This window comes from Lissotriton vulgaris, chromosome 5 (genome assembly GCF_964263255.1).
Source record: "Lissotriton vulgaris chromosome 5, aLisVul1.2, whole genome shotgun sequence".
Lineage (NCBI taxonomy): Eukaryota > Metazoa > Chordata > Amphibia > Caudata > Salamandridae > Lissotriton > Lissotriton vulgaris.
In genome coordinates, this window is record NC_141693.1 from 190,815,022 (window position 1) to 190,831,057 (window position 16,036).

Genomic DNA, 16,036 nt, shown 5'->3' on the forward strand with positions numbered 1-16,036 from the left:
GATCCTGCCCTCACGAAGCTCCCAAGGCTGGGGAGCGAAACGTGTTGGCAGTTTTGTGCGCCTCGAAAAAAGGAAAAACGAATAAAAAGAAAAATATTTTTTTACATTATTCTTCGCCTCTGCAAATTACTTTGACTTTGGTGCTGCCTCCACTTGTCTTAAAACTTTCTTCTGGGAACCCAGTGGGACCTAACCACAGCAGGTCTCGGAGGTTGAACAGCACATGAGACTTAAGATTGTATGGGACTTCTTGAAGTTTGAGGTGCTTTTTCGGTTAGTCCGCTGTGGAAACATTGTTTTTCTAATTCAACAAAAAATGCAAGACCTGATCAAGAGACTTTTCTGCGGAAATCAGCTTGGAAAGGGCTGAGAACATCTTTCTCTGATAACCAATCTTGGATTTTTGCCAACATGCAACAGCAAAAGAGTTTTTGCATACAGTATAATAAGCTAATAGTTCTGTAGTTGCTTGGTTGGGATCTATCATCTTTTTTATAAATAGGTAGTATTATTGCCCCCTTCCAGGAGTCAGAGATAGGAGCCAATGGACTCAACATGTTTTAGGTGCCAAGAAGAGAAAGGGATCCTTTCAAATGGGAATGTGATGAGATCAACAGGAGAGATAACCTTGGACCCACATATGGCACCTTAAGACATACAGGAGAGCTTGACCCCACTAGAATTATTTCGACACTGTGTACACTGGTGATAATGGCGGCCCAACAAGAAATAGGTTGACAGTAGGAAACACCAGGGACTGTATTATAGAAGGTGCCCTGGAGCACAAGGGGCATGTTCACACACTTTCTCCACCCCCGGGGCACTGTGGTAAGACAGATAGCGCTGGTGAACATGTAGCGCCAGACATCTGGATTTGCAACAAATGGAATACCCAGACACTACCCGCTCTCCATTGACACAGTTGTATACCTTTCATTCCGTGGGGTCCTGCTTCTCCCTTGTTTCCAGGGGCTCCAGGAAATCCAGGGCATCCTTGCAGAATGGCCAGTTTATCCTGTGTACCCAGACCAACAATCTTCACCTCTAAAGAAAGAAACAATTATTAGTGTATGATAGACTGCGTGGCCATTTTGATCATTAGTGAGAACTGTCAATAATCTATGGTCAATTTCATGTGCTAATGGTCCTCCCCAGCGCGGATCGGGTTGAACATAGGGTTGATTCTACCTTACTTTCCTTATGAACATTGGAACATACAATATGACTCTAAATTTTTGCTTTAAAGATATCCCAAAGTGAGGATGATGAAGTGGTAGCATGGCTAATTGTACAACAATGTATGTCTCCTTCTTTGAAAACAGCTGAAAATGCATTATCTTTAAAAACACATACCCCTAAATTAGCCAATGGTGGGAATGTGGGGCAACAGGGAGAGTTTAAATAAAGGGGTTCAGGTGGCTGGTTGAGAACCATTACAGTGTGTATTAGAATATATGACCATGTGGAAGCAATCAATAAGACATTACTTCTAGAATAGGTTTTGTGTGGGAATGATTAGTAGGTGTGATGGCAGGTTGGAGGGTGGTTCCAATTTACATCCAATAGATCTTTCTGGTTGACTGACAGGTAAGGGGAGCTAGCATTCAACAAATCACACATATAAACAGAGTGACCCATTTGATCACACAATAAGGACCAGGAACCTGAAAACATAATTTAGGTGGATTTATTAAACATGAAGTATCAAACCACCAAGTAAACAAAACAGAAAAGTATTATGAAAGTTAAGTATTACAGCAAGAACATTAAGGCTTAGATATGGATTCAGGCTTGTCGACAACAGACCAATATAGATTGCAGTCCGAATAATCAAAGTACAAAAGAATAAGATTTGAAGTTCCTCTGAGGAACTCCTTTCCTCCACTAGAAACATGAATAATTCAAAAGTAATTAACCTTAATTAGTATCTACATATAGATGGGCGATTAGGGAAGGCTCAGTTAGGAATTTAGAATTGCAGGAAGGTGTCAGCCCACCAAACGTTTCAGTAGAAATATTTTAGGAAAGAACAAGTGCTCGGAATGTAGCTTTACACGCATGGGGCAAGTAGAGAGGTCTGTACTTCTTAAAGTCCAAAGGGATCTGATCTAAACTCTAACAGCATATACGGCAGTCAAAGCATTGGGATACACTCATATTGAACAACCATCACACCACCTTTCTGTTGACCAATCGTGGTGCGCTTCATGTCAAACTAGCAACATCGACTGACCTTCCCATCTCACGAAACCTGGACTCTCACACGGCCTTGGGCACCTTAATTGTTGCTATTGTAGAATGAATGGAAAGGGGCGACCACTCGGTCCCCCCGAACGTATGGCAGAGTGCCTCGATCCCCCCGGGAAGCCATTTTGGGCGGGAGGCGCGTCTCGGCTGGTATGCCCGAAGCGGCGTAGCCGGGGCGCGCTTTTTCCCGCCCTAGAGTGGGCTGGCCTAGACACTGACGCGGCCGGCCACGCCCTCGGGGCAGGCAGGGGCGGGTTTACGCCCGCCCTGAAGATGGATAAAAAGGGACGCAAGACCAGAAGACATCCTCTTGTTCCTGTGCTCTGAAGCTGCACCTCCTCGCTGCACGTGAGCTCGAGACGGAACGAAGAGCCAATTTTGAGCGTTTTAATCGTTCTTGTTTGTTTTACAGTTACTTTGTTGGAGAATGCCGAAGAAGGTGGGAAAACGCATGACTACTGACCAGATGCTGCGTGTTCTCATGAAGGAGATGTCCGAGCTAAAGAAGCGGGTGGATAAGAACGAGGAAGGGGGACCAAAACGTCCTTTGGCGGGAGCAGCCCCGGGAGGGAAAAACAAGAGGCCCAGGAGGGGAGCAGCGGGTGAAGACACCCCGGGTCCCAGTGCCCCGCTCGAGGCACCAACTCCCGTGCCGGAGGAGGGGAATCCGATTCCCGTTGTGGTCACCCCCGTGTCCGAGGATGATATGCCGCCCGAGCTGGCAGCACAATTGGCAGCGTGGTTGGGTAAAGGTAACGAGGGCGCCACGGCTGTCGATGCGCAGGCGCTGATAAAGCAATTTCGTGAGAAACGGGAAGCAGCCAAGGTGTCCGTGCCGGCTGCAGTAGTGGACAAGACACCAGGGACGATTGCGACCACAGAGGCAGCGTCAGGTGCAGGTAAGCGGCCATTGCCGATTGCGAGGGATGAGTCAACACCCTCTCGGAGAGAGAAGTTGGGGCAACATGTTCCTTTGGCAATTAAGGAAAAGATTTGGGCGGGGGAGTATGTGAACATGTTCTCATTGCTTGTTGATCATTATGAGGTAGAGCATGTAAAGAGTCAGAAGGATCTCATGCATCCGAGTGTTTGGCGCGCAAAAATGGCCGCCTTTAAAGTGAATGAGAATATCGGCAATTGGGGCAATGCTTGGGGAATCTTTACATCAATCTTGGGGGAACGTAGGCCTGAGTTGCTTTCCGAGTTTCCAATCTATCAATCACGAATCATGGGGTACTCGACATCGCACCAGGGTAACCATTGGTTCTGTTACGATAATCTTTTCAGAAAGGAAAAGGAGCATAATAAAAGTTTAACCTGGGATTGTTATGATTCCTTGACTTGGGATAAAATGAAGGAGTCAGGAATGTTGAAAATGCCGTTGGTGGAAAGTAATGTTGGCGAATCCTCCCGGCAATATGCGGGGACGCCCTTTCGATCAGGTACGGGTGCCGACGATTACTCGAAACCTGCCGGCAATACTGGAAAAAGGGGTTTCTGCTTTAATTTCAACAGAGGTAAATGTACTAGACCCCAGGGATCGTGTAAATTCAAACACGAATGTAGTGGTTGCGGGTCGTCCCATCCTGAGTCCTCGTGCAGAGCCAGAACGGGTGATAATGGGGGGAGAGGAGGTGCCAAACAGGTCTAATATAGTCCGAGGGGCGCCTTTACCTACCCCGATTGATACCCTGGCGATGATTCCCTGGCTCAGTGAATACCCGGATCGTACTTCTGCTGGGGTGCTGCGGAACGGTTTTTCGTATGGTTTCCGCATCCCGGTAGGGGACTTTCAGGGTGTGGGGAAGTGCAAAAATCAACTATCCGTCATGCAGCATACGCCCGTAGTTCAGGATAAGATCCGTAAAGAGGTTGCACGAGGTCGGGTCGCCGGCCCGTTCAGTATACCTCCGGTTCAGAATTTTGTTTGTTCTCCCTTAGGGGTAGTCCCCAAGAAAGACCCCGGTGAGTTCCGACTGATTCATAATTTATCAGCTCCACGAGGTCTTTCCGTAAATGATGCAATCGATCCAGAAGTGTGTTCGGTGCGGTACGCATCCTTCGATGAGGCCGTAGCCATTTTGAATCGCCTGGGGCCCGGGGCGCTGATGGCGAAGTCAGATATCGAGTCAGCGTTCCGATTGCTCCCGGTACACCCAGACGACCAGCGTCTCCTAGGATTCATGTTTCAGGGTTGTTATTACATGGATAGGTGTATGCCAATGGGGTGCTCTATATCCTGTGCTTATTTCGAGAAATTCAGTAGTTTTCTACAATGGGTCTTCACAAAGAAAACAGGTTTCCAATATGTAATGCACTACCTTGATGATTTTCTGTTTCTTGGGGCAGCCGGGGATCTTGAATGTGGCCGGGCCTTGGCCGAATTTTGTGTGTTAATGAAACAGTTTGGTGTGCCATTGGCGCCGGGTAAAACAGTGGGTCCTACGACTTGCCTCGAGTTTCTGGGGATCGAGTTGGACTCCAGTGAGGGTTGTTTCCGTTTGCCAGCTGAGAAAGTGTTGAAGTTCAGGGCTGCGCTGCAAGCGTGTATAAAGGCATCGAAAGTTACGCTGCAACAATTACAGCAGTTGGTGGGACAGTTGAATTTTGCCCTGAGGGTAATACCAATGGGCCGCCCCTTTTCCCGTTCAATTGCCCAAGCGATGGTCGGCCTTAAAGAGTGCCATCATCGCACGAGACTATCGGCCGAGGTCCGCCAGGACATGCGTATTTGGTTAGCATTTCTGGCGGACTTCAATGGTAGAATCGTCTGGAATAAACCAGCCGTGTCCTCTGAAGAGCTGGGGCTATGGACAGATTCAGCAGGAAGCATAGGTTTTGGCGCCATCTTCGGCACGAAATGGTCGGCACAAAAATGGCCGCCATGGTGGCATGAGAATGGTCTGACGAGTAATATTGCTTTCCTGGAACTGTTTCCCATCTTGGTGGCCTTGAGAACATGGCCCGATGGGTTCAAAGATCACTCTGTCATATTTTGGTCTGACAATATGACCGTGGTCGAGTGTATCAATAGTCAGGCAGCACGTTGTAAACTGATTTTAAGACTGCTTAAGGAAATTGTTTTACTGTGTATGCAATTGAACGTGCTATTCAGAGCAAAGCATGTTCCAGGGGTGATGAATCAGGCGGCTGACGCACTGTCTCGTTTTCAAATGCAGGCTTTCTCGGGTTTCCTCCCCTCAGCGGACCCAGAGCCGGCACCCTTTCCCGAAGCTCTCTGGTCTCTCGGTGCCCCGAACTTCGTCACCTCGTGGGAGAGAGTCTAGCACCAAGGACGAGGAAGGCATACGAAGGGGCGTTTCGGGCCTATTTAGCCTTTTTGGGGACTGATAGAGAGCGGCTTTGGGGTCACGAGGAATGGGTAGTGAATTTTCTGATGTCCTTACGAAGGGCTGGGAAATCGGTGGCTACGGCCCAGAGGCATCGTGCTGCCATTTCCTTTGTTGCCAGAGCACACGCTATCCAGGACCCGACAGCGTCTTTCGTTGTGCAGAAAGCGCTGCGTGGGTGGCAACGCCTTGAGGGTCGCAGAGTAGATGAAAGGCGCCCGATAGGTTTGGATAGATTGTCCCAGTTGTTGGCCACACTCCCGGCCACATGTTCATCTCAGTTTGAGGCGGTGCTGTTCCGAGCCGCTTTTACGCTAGCATTTCACGGGGCAATGCGAGTAAGCGAACTGGTTGCAAGGAACAAACTGGATGTGGCAGGGGGTTTGTGCCAAGAACACGTTCAGATCAGGGGAGAAACAATGACTGTTTCCTTTGTAAAGTCCAAGACTGATCAAGATGGGATGGGTGACTGCGTCATCATACGCAGGATTCCTGGGTCCTCCATGTGTCCGGTAAAGTGTTTAGAGGATTACCTAGCACGAAGGGTGGCATCATGGGGGGGGACTTTGTTGAGACACGCTGACGCCACCCCACTGACGAAATTTCAGTTTCAGCGGGTGCTTGCGATGTCAATTGCCGCTGCGGGCTTGAACCCGGGCGAATTCGGGACCCATTCCTTTCGGATAGGGGCTGCTACGGAAGCTACAGCCAGGGGTCTTAATATTGAGCAAGTGAAACGAGTGGGGCGTTGGTCCTCCAATTGTTATAAAAGATACGTGCGGTTGCACATGTTGTGAAGCTGTAATAATGTACTCACGCTTCTTGTTTTTGTTTGGTTTTCAGTTACGCAAGCCTACGAGGCGGGGCGGACTATGCAGTCGACCCTACACCGGGCCAGCGGTCAGACATCACCGGCTGTGAAAAAGGAGGTGTGGGTCGTGGGCCACTCATACGTGAGGCGTGCCGCAGACGTATTCAAAGCAGGTGACATGATTCACGTAGCTGGGGAATACGGGTACAGGATGTCCTTCTACGGAAGGGGCGGTCTCTGTATTGACCAGTTCCAAACATTTTTCGAGGGTTTGTTAGGGCGGACAAGGTCACCGCCGTCTATAGTTATAGTACATGTTGGGGGCAATGATTTGGTCACCACCGGTAGACGACTACTCCTGGAGGCAATGCTTTCCACTGTAAGTTGGTTGGCGAGGAGAGTTCCGGGGTGCACGATTGCATGGTCCCATTTGATTCCACGAAAGGTGTGGCGGGGGGCTATCTCTATTCCTGCTTTGAACCATTCTGTTAGAAAGCTTAACAACAAAGTGAGTAGGTTGTTCCGTTCCAGGACATTGCATTCTATTTCTCATAGCTGTATTAATGATGACAGTATGTATTTGGGGGATGGTGTGCATTTGTCTTGGGTGGGGAATGAGTTACTCTTAGGAGACTTCTTAGCATGGTTAAAATCGTTGAAACATGACCTTTAGGTAGGAGTTTTGTGGGGGGTCCGGATAGCCGGTCAACTATCCGGCCTGTGGCGGTAAGGTCATGATCGGTGAGCACTAATTGGAAGATCCCTATGAGTGGGCGTCACCCAACACGGATGGGAGCGCTCGGGGGAGGTGGCCTTTGGCCCCTCAACGGGGAGGCGGTCCCTTCTAAGGATGGGTCGCCGAAAGAAGAGGAAAGGCGGTCAAGGCCCCTTCCTGTGTAGGAGGGGTTACAGCCCCCTCCTGGGGAATTTCCCGGGGCCAGTGACATCTGCGACGGCAGATGCGGTAAGTTGTGTGGGGTTGGGGGGAGGTCTACGATACCTTCTAGATACCTCACACGAGTCTTCGAACGACCTTTAACTGGCGTCGAGTTGATAGGTGCCCCCGTCAAGTCAAGGGAAATTGGTAGTAGTTGCACTTGAGTACGCCTCAGTGCTGTCGCCCCTCCCAAGTGGGGGGGGTATGTCTGGTTAGGGATCTTGACACCGGTTACGACCTTGCCGTTGGCCCTTAAACGTTAGGATGTACAATTTCAATATTTCAAGAAAATGTTTTGTAGGATGTTAGTTCGGCTAGGAGAACCTCTGTATTAGAGAATCTGTTAAGGTTAGCCAAACATCGCAATGTGGTAATGAAATTGTACATTAATATGAAAATGTTTAATGTTTTAATTTTTTGTTTTAATAAATACGGCCGGGAGGGTCACTCCCTCCCACTTCCAAAAAACTTCAAGAACTGTTTCCGGTTTCCCTCCTTTGGGGATTGTGTTGAGAGGGGGTGGCGGGTATCTCAGCCATATGGAAAGGGGCGACCACTCGGTCCCCCCGAACGTATGGCAGAGTGCCTCGATCCCCCCGGTAAGCCATTTTGGGCGGGAGGCGCGTCTCGGCTGGTATGCCCGAAGCGGCGTAGCCGGGGCGCGCTTTTTCCCGCCCTAGAGTGGGCTGGCCTAGACACTGACGCGGCCGGCCACGCCCTCGGGGCAGGCAGGGGCGGGTTTACGCCCGCCCTGAAGATGGATAAAAAGGGACGCAAGACCAGAAGACATCCTCTTGTTCCTGTGCTCTGAAGCTGCACCTCCTCGCTGCACGTGAGCTCGAGACGGAACGAAGAGCCAATTTTGACCCACCCACCAGCCCCTGAAGACAGCCAGTTGTTTTAATAAAATTGATCGATAATTCTATTTCGTTTACAGGTTGTTTTGGTATCGTGTTGATGTTGAATGTGTAATAAAGATTGGTTTAATTTTATAAGTTTGGTGATTAAAGAAAGTCGGATTTAAGGTCCATTTATAAACAGGCTTTTTTCGGTCATAGTGGCCAATGTAATTTCGTTTAGTTAGCATTTGTCGTATTTATTTTGGTCGGGCGGTAAGGTCATGATCGGTGAGCCCTAATTGGAAGATCCCTATGAGTGGGCGTCACCCAACACGGATGGGAGCGCTCGGGGGAGGTGGCCTTTGGCCCCTCAACGGGGAGGCGGTCCCTTCTAAGGATGGGTCGCCGAAAGAAGAGGAAAGGCGGTCAAGGCCCCTTCCTGTGTAGGAGGGGTTACAGCCCCCTCCTGGGGAATTTCCCGGGGCCAGTGACATCTGCGACGGCAGATGCGGTAAGTTGTGTGGGGTTGGGGGGAGGTCTACGATACCTTCTAGATACCTCACACGAGTCTTCGAACGACCTTTAACTGGCGTCGAGTTGATAGGTGCCCCCGTCAAGTCAAGGGAAATTGGTAGTAGTTGCACTTGAGTACGCCTCAGTGCTGTCGCCCCTCCCAAGTGGGGGGGGTATGTCTGGTTAGGGATCTTGATACCGGTTACGACCTTGCCGTTGGCCCTTAAACGTTAGAATGTACAATTTCAATATTTCAAGAAAATGTTTTGTAGGATGTTAGTTCGGCTAGGAGAACCTCTGTATTAGAGAATCTGTTAAGGTTAGCCAAACATCGCAATGTGGTAATGAAATTGTACATTAATATGAAAATGTTTAATGTTTTAATTTTTTGTTTTAATAAATACGGCCGGGAGGGTCACTCCCTCCCACTTCCAAAAAACTTCAAGAACTGTTTCCGGTTTCCCTCCTTTGGGGATTGTGTTGAGAGGGGGTGGCGGGTATCTCAGCCATATGAACAGCTTCTTCTACGCGTTCGTTTTACACAGCTGTGCCAGGATTTTCTTCCCAGGCCTCTCTATCTCTAGGACAACACTACTCCTTTCTCTAACTAATGAAGGCTTTGGAACTGCACCTGCAGAGGAGAGAACATGCGATGCAAGGAGAAAATACATTTTGAGGTAATTCAGGCCTACTTTAGTAAGGTTAGCACGTGAATTATTGTGCACTCTGGTTACACAATGAATGTGAACATACTACTCCAAAACAACTATTAAATGAAATAACTAAAACTCTCTTTAACCTCCTCCTTTCCTAGACTCAGCCCTGGCTTTGACACGCTCTCTAACACAGCACCTTCCTGAGTTCAGGAGCATGATCCATACCTTTCACAGGTGCCTCAGAAGCTCTACTGTGAGGGTCCTTGGGAAGCATTATCAGAAATGTGATCAATCCCAGGTGCAGCAGATGGGCAATGGTGAGCAAAGTGGGTGGTTGTGGGTACTGTCACGTACTGTAGCTACTGCCAGGCAACAAACACATGTACCCTGCTCTACTGAACACTGTCTCCTAGTGGTTTATTTGATAACACTTGAGCTTGGCATTGAGAGAGAATGTTACAAAGACCCCTATCTGAGGAGCTTAGATGTTGCGGTTGTGGAGGATTAGTACCCCCCCCCCCTTCCACAACAACTACTAAGGAAGGGTGGTTGGAAAAGGCCACATTTTAAAAAATCTCTTCAAGCTGCAGAATCTGTTGAAACTATTTAGAACATCATGAGTAAAATAACCACATACCTGCTTCCAGCCTGCATACTCGGCACCCAACCTCCTGTGTGGTCCTCATCACTTCTGATGCTGCAGAAACCCAACCAGCCACCCCATTCTCATAACTTAAACCTACACCTTTTGGGCACCGTTACTTCATATAGAGCAAAAGTAGACATGCTAGTGTAAGATAGTGCTTTTTTTTTAAATGTGATCTACAGCACTCTTTAGTCTGTTTCTAAGTGCCCATAAAGGTGTCAGATATGTAAAGTGAGGCTTTTGGAGTTAATGTTGTTTGCCAGATGTCAGCGCTTTGGTGGTATATAGACTCAACCGTAGGCTGAGAGATGGGCTGAGGTGAGGTGGGCTATGATGGGCTCGGGTTTGGTTTCGGGGTAGGACTGGGCTGTGCATAGAACAGTGCTGCTTTGTGTTTTTGGCCCTGTTACTGGCTATGCTTGAAATTAACCTGGGCTGGACAGGCTCTGAGGATAGGGCTGCAGACTGCACTGGCTCTAGGTTGTGCCGAAATGTGAGTGGGAAGAGCTATGCTGTGGGAATTACAAACCATGTTCAAATTGTGGCAATGCTTGTTAAAGCAAAAGAAAACAAGACATTTGTTAAAATACTTGATCAGGAAGAGTGACTGCCTGGAGACATGCAGATTTCCATCCAAAAATATGTTTGTTGCCAACCTTCCTTACTTTTAAGGACTGGAGACCTCTTGAAAAACATCAAAGAAATAATTAGCTTCCAGCCAGAGTCTTTTTTAAATGATCTATTCCCCATTGCAGGGAACACCCAGACCTTGATGCACTTGTGACGCATAAATGGGAATCTCTCCAGTGGGTCCTCCTGTTATTTTGTCACTCTAATTGGCATATGACTCCTCTAGATGCTACTGTTCAATGTTTAGAAGGTCGTGGAGGTGTTGTAGTATCCTTTGCAAGCTGCCTCTTAAAGCTGCGATTGCAAGCCTCCATTGCAAGCCTCCATTGCAAGCCTCCAGAGTTAGTTCTTGGTAGTTGTGTCTGTATCAGTGCAGCGGAGGGTGTTCATGGCCATTGATATGGGTGTTGCTTTCTGTGACTGGAAGGTGGGTTTGCTGTCGGAGGAGCAGATCAGACTGACTACGGGGTATACAATGGGAGTTCCAGGTCCCACAACTGCAGATATGGCTGTCAGGCACTGGTGATGAGTGAGTGTGCTGTCCTAGGTTGATGTCTGATGTTGATCTCATGCATGTTTTGTCGTTATGTCTTCCCACAAGTGTAGTGGTAAGTCAGTGGAGATGTGCCAGTGGTGCTAGTGCCTCGGATTCCAGGACCTATCCCAAACTACTTCTGCCAAAATGTGTCGCTAATCTCAAAGGGATACACCTATGGGGGAGCTGGTTTCACCTACCTCTGCACACCTACTTCAGCCTATTATAACAAGGAAAAGTCTTCTGCCCTGGGTCTTAAAAAGAGAACATCTTCTTTTCTGCCTTCTGACGGACAGCTTTGGCATCCAGTGAGACCTCATGCGGCGATCGTAGCGTGCGGGGGACCCCCCTATCTGGCAACAGAAGCTGACACACAAATAAATGTGTGCATCTCTGGACATACATATCAGAAATCATATAAAGGACGTTTTCTCACTGGATGTCAAACCTATCGGTAATCAGGGACACAGAGGCAGAAAATAGAAACCGAAGAACAATACCTTGCTCCCGCATATTTATAACTCAATACATTTTTAGCTTCAACTATCAGGCAAGACGTGTCTTACAGCCCATCCACATCAAAAAGGATTGCTGAAATCGGTAAATTAATAAATACAAGAAACCAACTTTAATCAACTGTAAGAAGACCTGACTCCAGTTGGGTGTGAGCTCCACAAAGACCCTCGGTGTTTAAGGCTCACACACCTCCCGGGAATTCTCACAAGCCCCTGCAGGAAATTACAGTTCTGGTGCCTGCGTTTGTGCTGAGTCTTGTGGGTTCCTGGTTTATGGCGTGAGCTGTAAAATCATTCACTCGCTTAGGGTCACACAGGACGTGTGTGTCACAGTCCGCTCAGGGCCGGAAGAATGTTGAGATCGCCTGGCCAAAACCTCTCAAAAGGCATGAAAGCATGATTGGAGTTTAACAAGAGGTATTGGGGAATCAGCATCGACAGACCGCGAGGGAAATGACGCTGCAGGAAGTGCCGGAAGTGATAGGATATGAAGGACATGGCACAAACAGGAAGCCAGCCGGGTTCCTTGAAAGGTAAGGTGTCATGGATCAGAGGACGGAAAGCAACAGATATTAGACCCTGCAACTTTAAATCTAAACTTTTTTTTAAATTCTAGCTATGTAACTTCCAATATGTGAAACACACACCTTGAGCTTTTTGATATTGTACGGTTATCTGGCTTCTCTACTTTTTCAACTTTAATTTCCAAATATTTTTGATATCTGAAAAAAATATATTTCATATTTCGCCTACATTTCCATCTCATTCCCTGAAAACTGAATCTTGAGGAATTACCTCGGTAATCAAACCCAGAATTTCGATTACCTTGTTGTTCCTCATTCCTTGGGTGATCCTGAGGATTCATCTGGAATCCCCCTTAATTTTATAATGCCAAAGTTAACAGGACTCTTGGTATTGTTAACTCTCGGGGTATGAGTTTAACACCTCCATATCCAGGAACCCAAGTCTGTGGGACCCCTCAAGGAGGAGCTGCGCAAGCTTCAGTGAGAATGTACATGGCAGAGGAAACGTCTGATGTGATGCAGGTAACAATGCAAGTATGGGGTACCACTCAAGCAATGCAAGCAACAATGCACGTCCGTGGGACCACTCAAGCAATGCAAGCAACAATGCAAGCCTGTGGGACTACTCAAGCAATGCAAGTCTGTGGGACCATTCATGCAATGCAAGTCTGTGGGACCACTCAAGCAATGCAAGCAACAATGCAAGCCTGTGGGACTACTCAAGCAATGCAAGTCTGTGGGACAATTTAAGCAATGCGAGTCTGTAGGACCACTCAAGCAATGCAAGTAACGAGGCAAGTCTGTGGGACCACTCCAGCAATGCAAGTAACGAGGCAAGTCTGTGGGACCACTCAAGGAAGAGCTGTGCAAACTTCAGTGAGAATGTACATGGTAGAGGAAACCTCTGATATGATGCAAGCAACAATGCAAGTCTTTGGGACCATTCATGCAATGCAAGTCTGTGGGACCACTCAAGCAATGCAAGCAACAATGCAAGCCTGTGGGACTACTCAAGCAATGCAAGTCTGTGGGACCATTCATGCAATGTAAGTCTGTGGGACCACTCAAGCAATGCAAGTAAAAATGCAAGTCTGTGGGACCACTCAAGCAATACAAGTCTGTGGGACAATTTAAGCAATGCAAGTCTGTAGGACCACTCAAGCAATGCAAGTAACAATGCAAGTCTGTGGGACCACTCCAGCAATGCAAGTAACGAGGCAAGTCTGTGGGACCACTCAAGGAAGAGCTGTGCAAACCTCAGTGAGAATGTACATGGTAGAGGAAACCTCTGATATGATGCAAGCAACAATGCAAGTCTTTGGGACCATTCATGCAATGCAAGTCAGTGGGACCACTCGAGCAATGCAAGTCTGTGGGACCATTCATGCAATGTAAGTCTGTGGGACCACTCAAGCAATGCAAGTAACAATGCAAGTCTGTGGGACCACTCAAGCAATACAAGTCTGTGGGACAATTTAAGCAATGCAAGTCTGTAGGACCACTCAAGCAATGCAAGTAACAATGCAAGTCTGTGGGACCACTCAAGCAATGCAAGTAATGAGGCAAGTCTGTGGGACCACTCAAGCAATGACAGTAACAATGCAAGTCTGTGGGACCACTCAAGGAAGAGCTGTGCAACCCTCAGTGAGAATGTACATGGCAGAGGAAACCTCTGATATGAGGCAAGCAACAATGCAAGTCTTTGGGACCATTCATGCAATGCAAGTCTGTGGGACCACTCGAGCAATGCAAGCAACAATGCAAGCCTGTGGGACTACTCAAGCAATGCAAGTCTGTGGGACCATTCATGCAATGCAAGTCTGTGGAACCACTCAAGCAATGCAAGTCTGTGGGACAATTTAAGCAATGCATGTCTGTAGGACCACTCAAGCAATGCAAGTAACAATGCAAGTCTGTGGGACCACTCAAGCAATGCATGTAACAATGCAAGCCTGTGGGACCACTCAAGCAATGCAAGTCTGTGGGACCATTCATGCAATGTAAGTCTGTGGGACTACTTTAATGCAAGTAACAATGCAAGTATGTGGGACCACTCAAGCAATGCAAGTAACAAGGCAAGTCTGTGGGACCACTCAAGCAATGCAAGTCTGTGGGACAATTTAAGCAATGCAAGTCTGTAGGACCACTCAAGCAATGCAAGTAACAATGCTAGCCTGTGGGACCACTCAAGCAATGCAAGTCTGTGCGACCATTCATGCAATGTACGTCTGTGGGACTACTTTAATGCAAGTAACAATGCAAGTCTGTGGGACCACTCAAGCAATGCAAGTCTGTGGGACAATTTAAGCAATGCAAGTCTGTAGGACCACTCAAGCAATGCAAGTAACAAGGCAAGTCTGTGGGGCCACTCAAGCAATGACAGGGTCGTCACAGATATCGACTCTCCTGTATGGAGATAGTCTGATTCACACTGATGGTCAATGCCTTAAGGCAAGGAGGGCTGGGGAAGAGGCAGTCACATCCAGCTTCTGCCTGACCCAAATGGACATTGAGAGGCAAAGATTATAGATACGTTTCCTGATTCCCAAACTGGTCAATCCATCTCAAAGGGCTGTTTCCTGTCCACAAGACAGCAGCATCTATTTGTCATAGTGGGCAGTGAGGTTCACAGAGTGTCTGGCAACTTTCAAGGGGGTCCGAGCTGGAACACGGATCTGCTTCTGGCACAATAATCTCCTATCTTATCTCTGCAAAAAGTTCAAATTATCACTATTACTAGTAGTTGTATTGATAATGATTACGGTAGAAATATTGATAACACTATTAAAAAGTTGCATACATAAATGTGTTGATTTTTGGCAAAAATATTGCATATTGTTAAGGAAACAAAACAATCTTGTTTACCTTCTTTTCTGATAGGCAGTGATTTATTGTTAGTGGTTTACAGTTGATTTACTGAAACACATCGAGATTTACTGAGTGACTGCCTGGAAGCACTTCCCTGGGTGTCTTAATAGGAGAAAGGAGGACCCGCAATGTGCCAAGAGCCGAAGCTTTCAGTGAGAGGTTTGCGCACAAGGGCCTAGAGATGGACGGGCTGTGCAGCGCGCGGCAGTTTAGACCGGCACCCGCAGGAATTGTAGTGGTAAGGAAATTGACGCAATGCTTTGCATCACGTAGAGGCATGCACGGATCTGAGCACATACAGGGATCCTAAAAGTCAAGGCTTGTGCATTTACAAAGAGCATTTCAGTGTCTATCAAATCTTTCAGGATAGAATTGAGAAATAACAAAGTTTAATTGGTGCATCCAATGATTTCCCCTGGAATGCATAATTTGGGCAAGTTGGGAACACAGAATCAACACAGAGGGTTCACTGTTCTCCAGCCTGGAACTTGGCCACTAGACGACAGCTCCTCCTTTATGACGATTATTACTATTACTAGTATTAATATTATCTTCATCATTATCATCATCTTCTTTGTGGCACTCACCTGGGCAGGTGTCCTGAGCACTGCACAGCATCGCCCAGAAGCAGCAAAGGACTGTCGGGAGGGCGAGAGCCTCCATCACCAGCAGAGTCTGCTAAGGTCTCAGCAGAAATGCTCTCCTGTCTCTCTCTCACCAGCAGTACACGCTGGCCGAGATTATACCAAGGAATGCCTCCGCCCTCACTCCTCCCCTCTGAGCTTTCTCCCAGGGCCCCTCCCCTGCTGCTCGCCCTCTCTGCTGTCTGGTCTGACATGCGTTGGCAGTGATTTACAGCTGATGTGTAAGAGCCCCTCCCACGAACGAATGTCTTTTTTCTATTGAAAGTGTTCTCTCTGTTTACTTGATGGGGATATGTGCATTGGACGAAGGCGAGGGACTCT

General features: G+C 47.7%; 1 protein-coding gene across 1 annotated transcript in view; it reads right to left on the minus strand.

Annotated features, from left to right (window-relative positions):
- LOC147710450 (ficolin-1-like) overlaps window positions 1-15,806 on the minus strand; it is a 242,905-nt gene extending 227,099 nt beyond the window's left edge. Inside the window, exons 1-2 of the mRNA XM_086921139.1 lie at window positions 15,659-15,806; window positions 931-1,044 (exon numbers count right to left, since the gene is read on the minus strand). Coding sequence (XP_086777265.1) covers window positions 931-1,044; window positions 15,659-15,734 — 190 coding nt within the window. The 5' untranslated portion in view covers window positions 15,735-15,806. The remainder of the gene's footprint in view (window positions 1-930; window positions 1,045-15,658) is intronic.
- Between the last annotated feature and the right edge of the window lie 230 nt (window positions 15,807-16,036).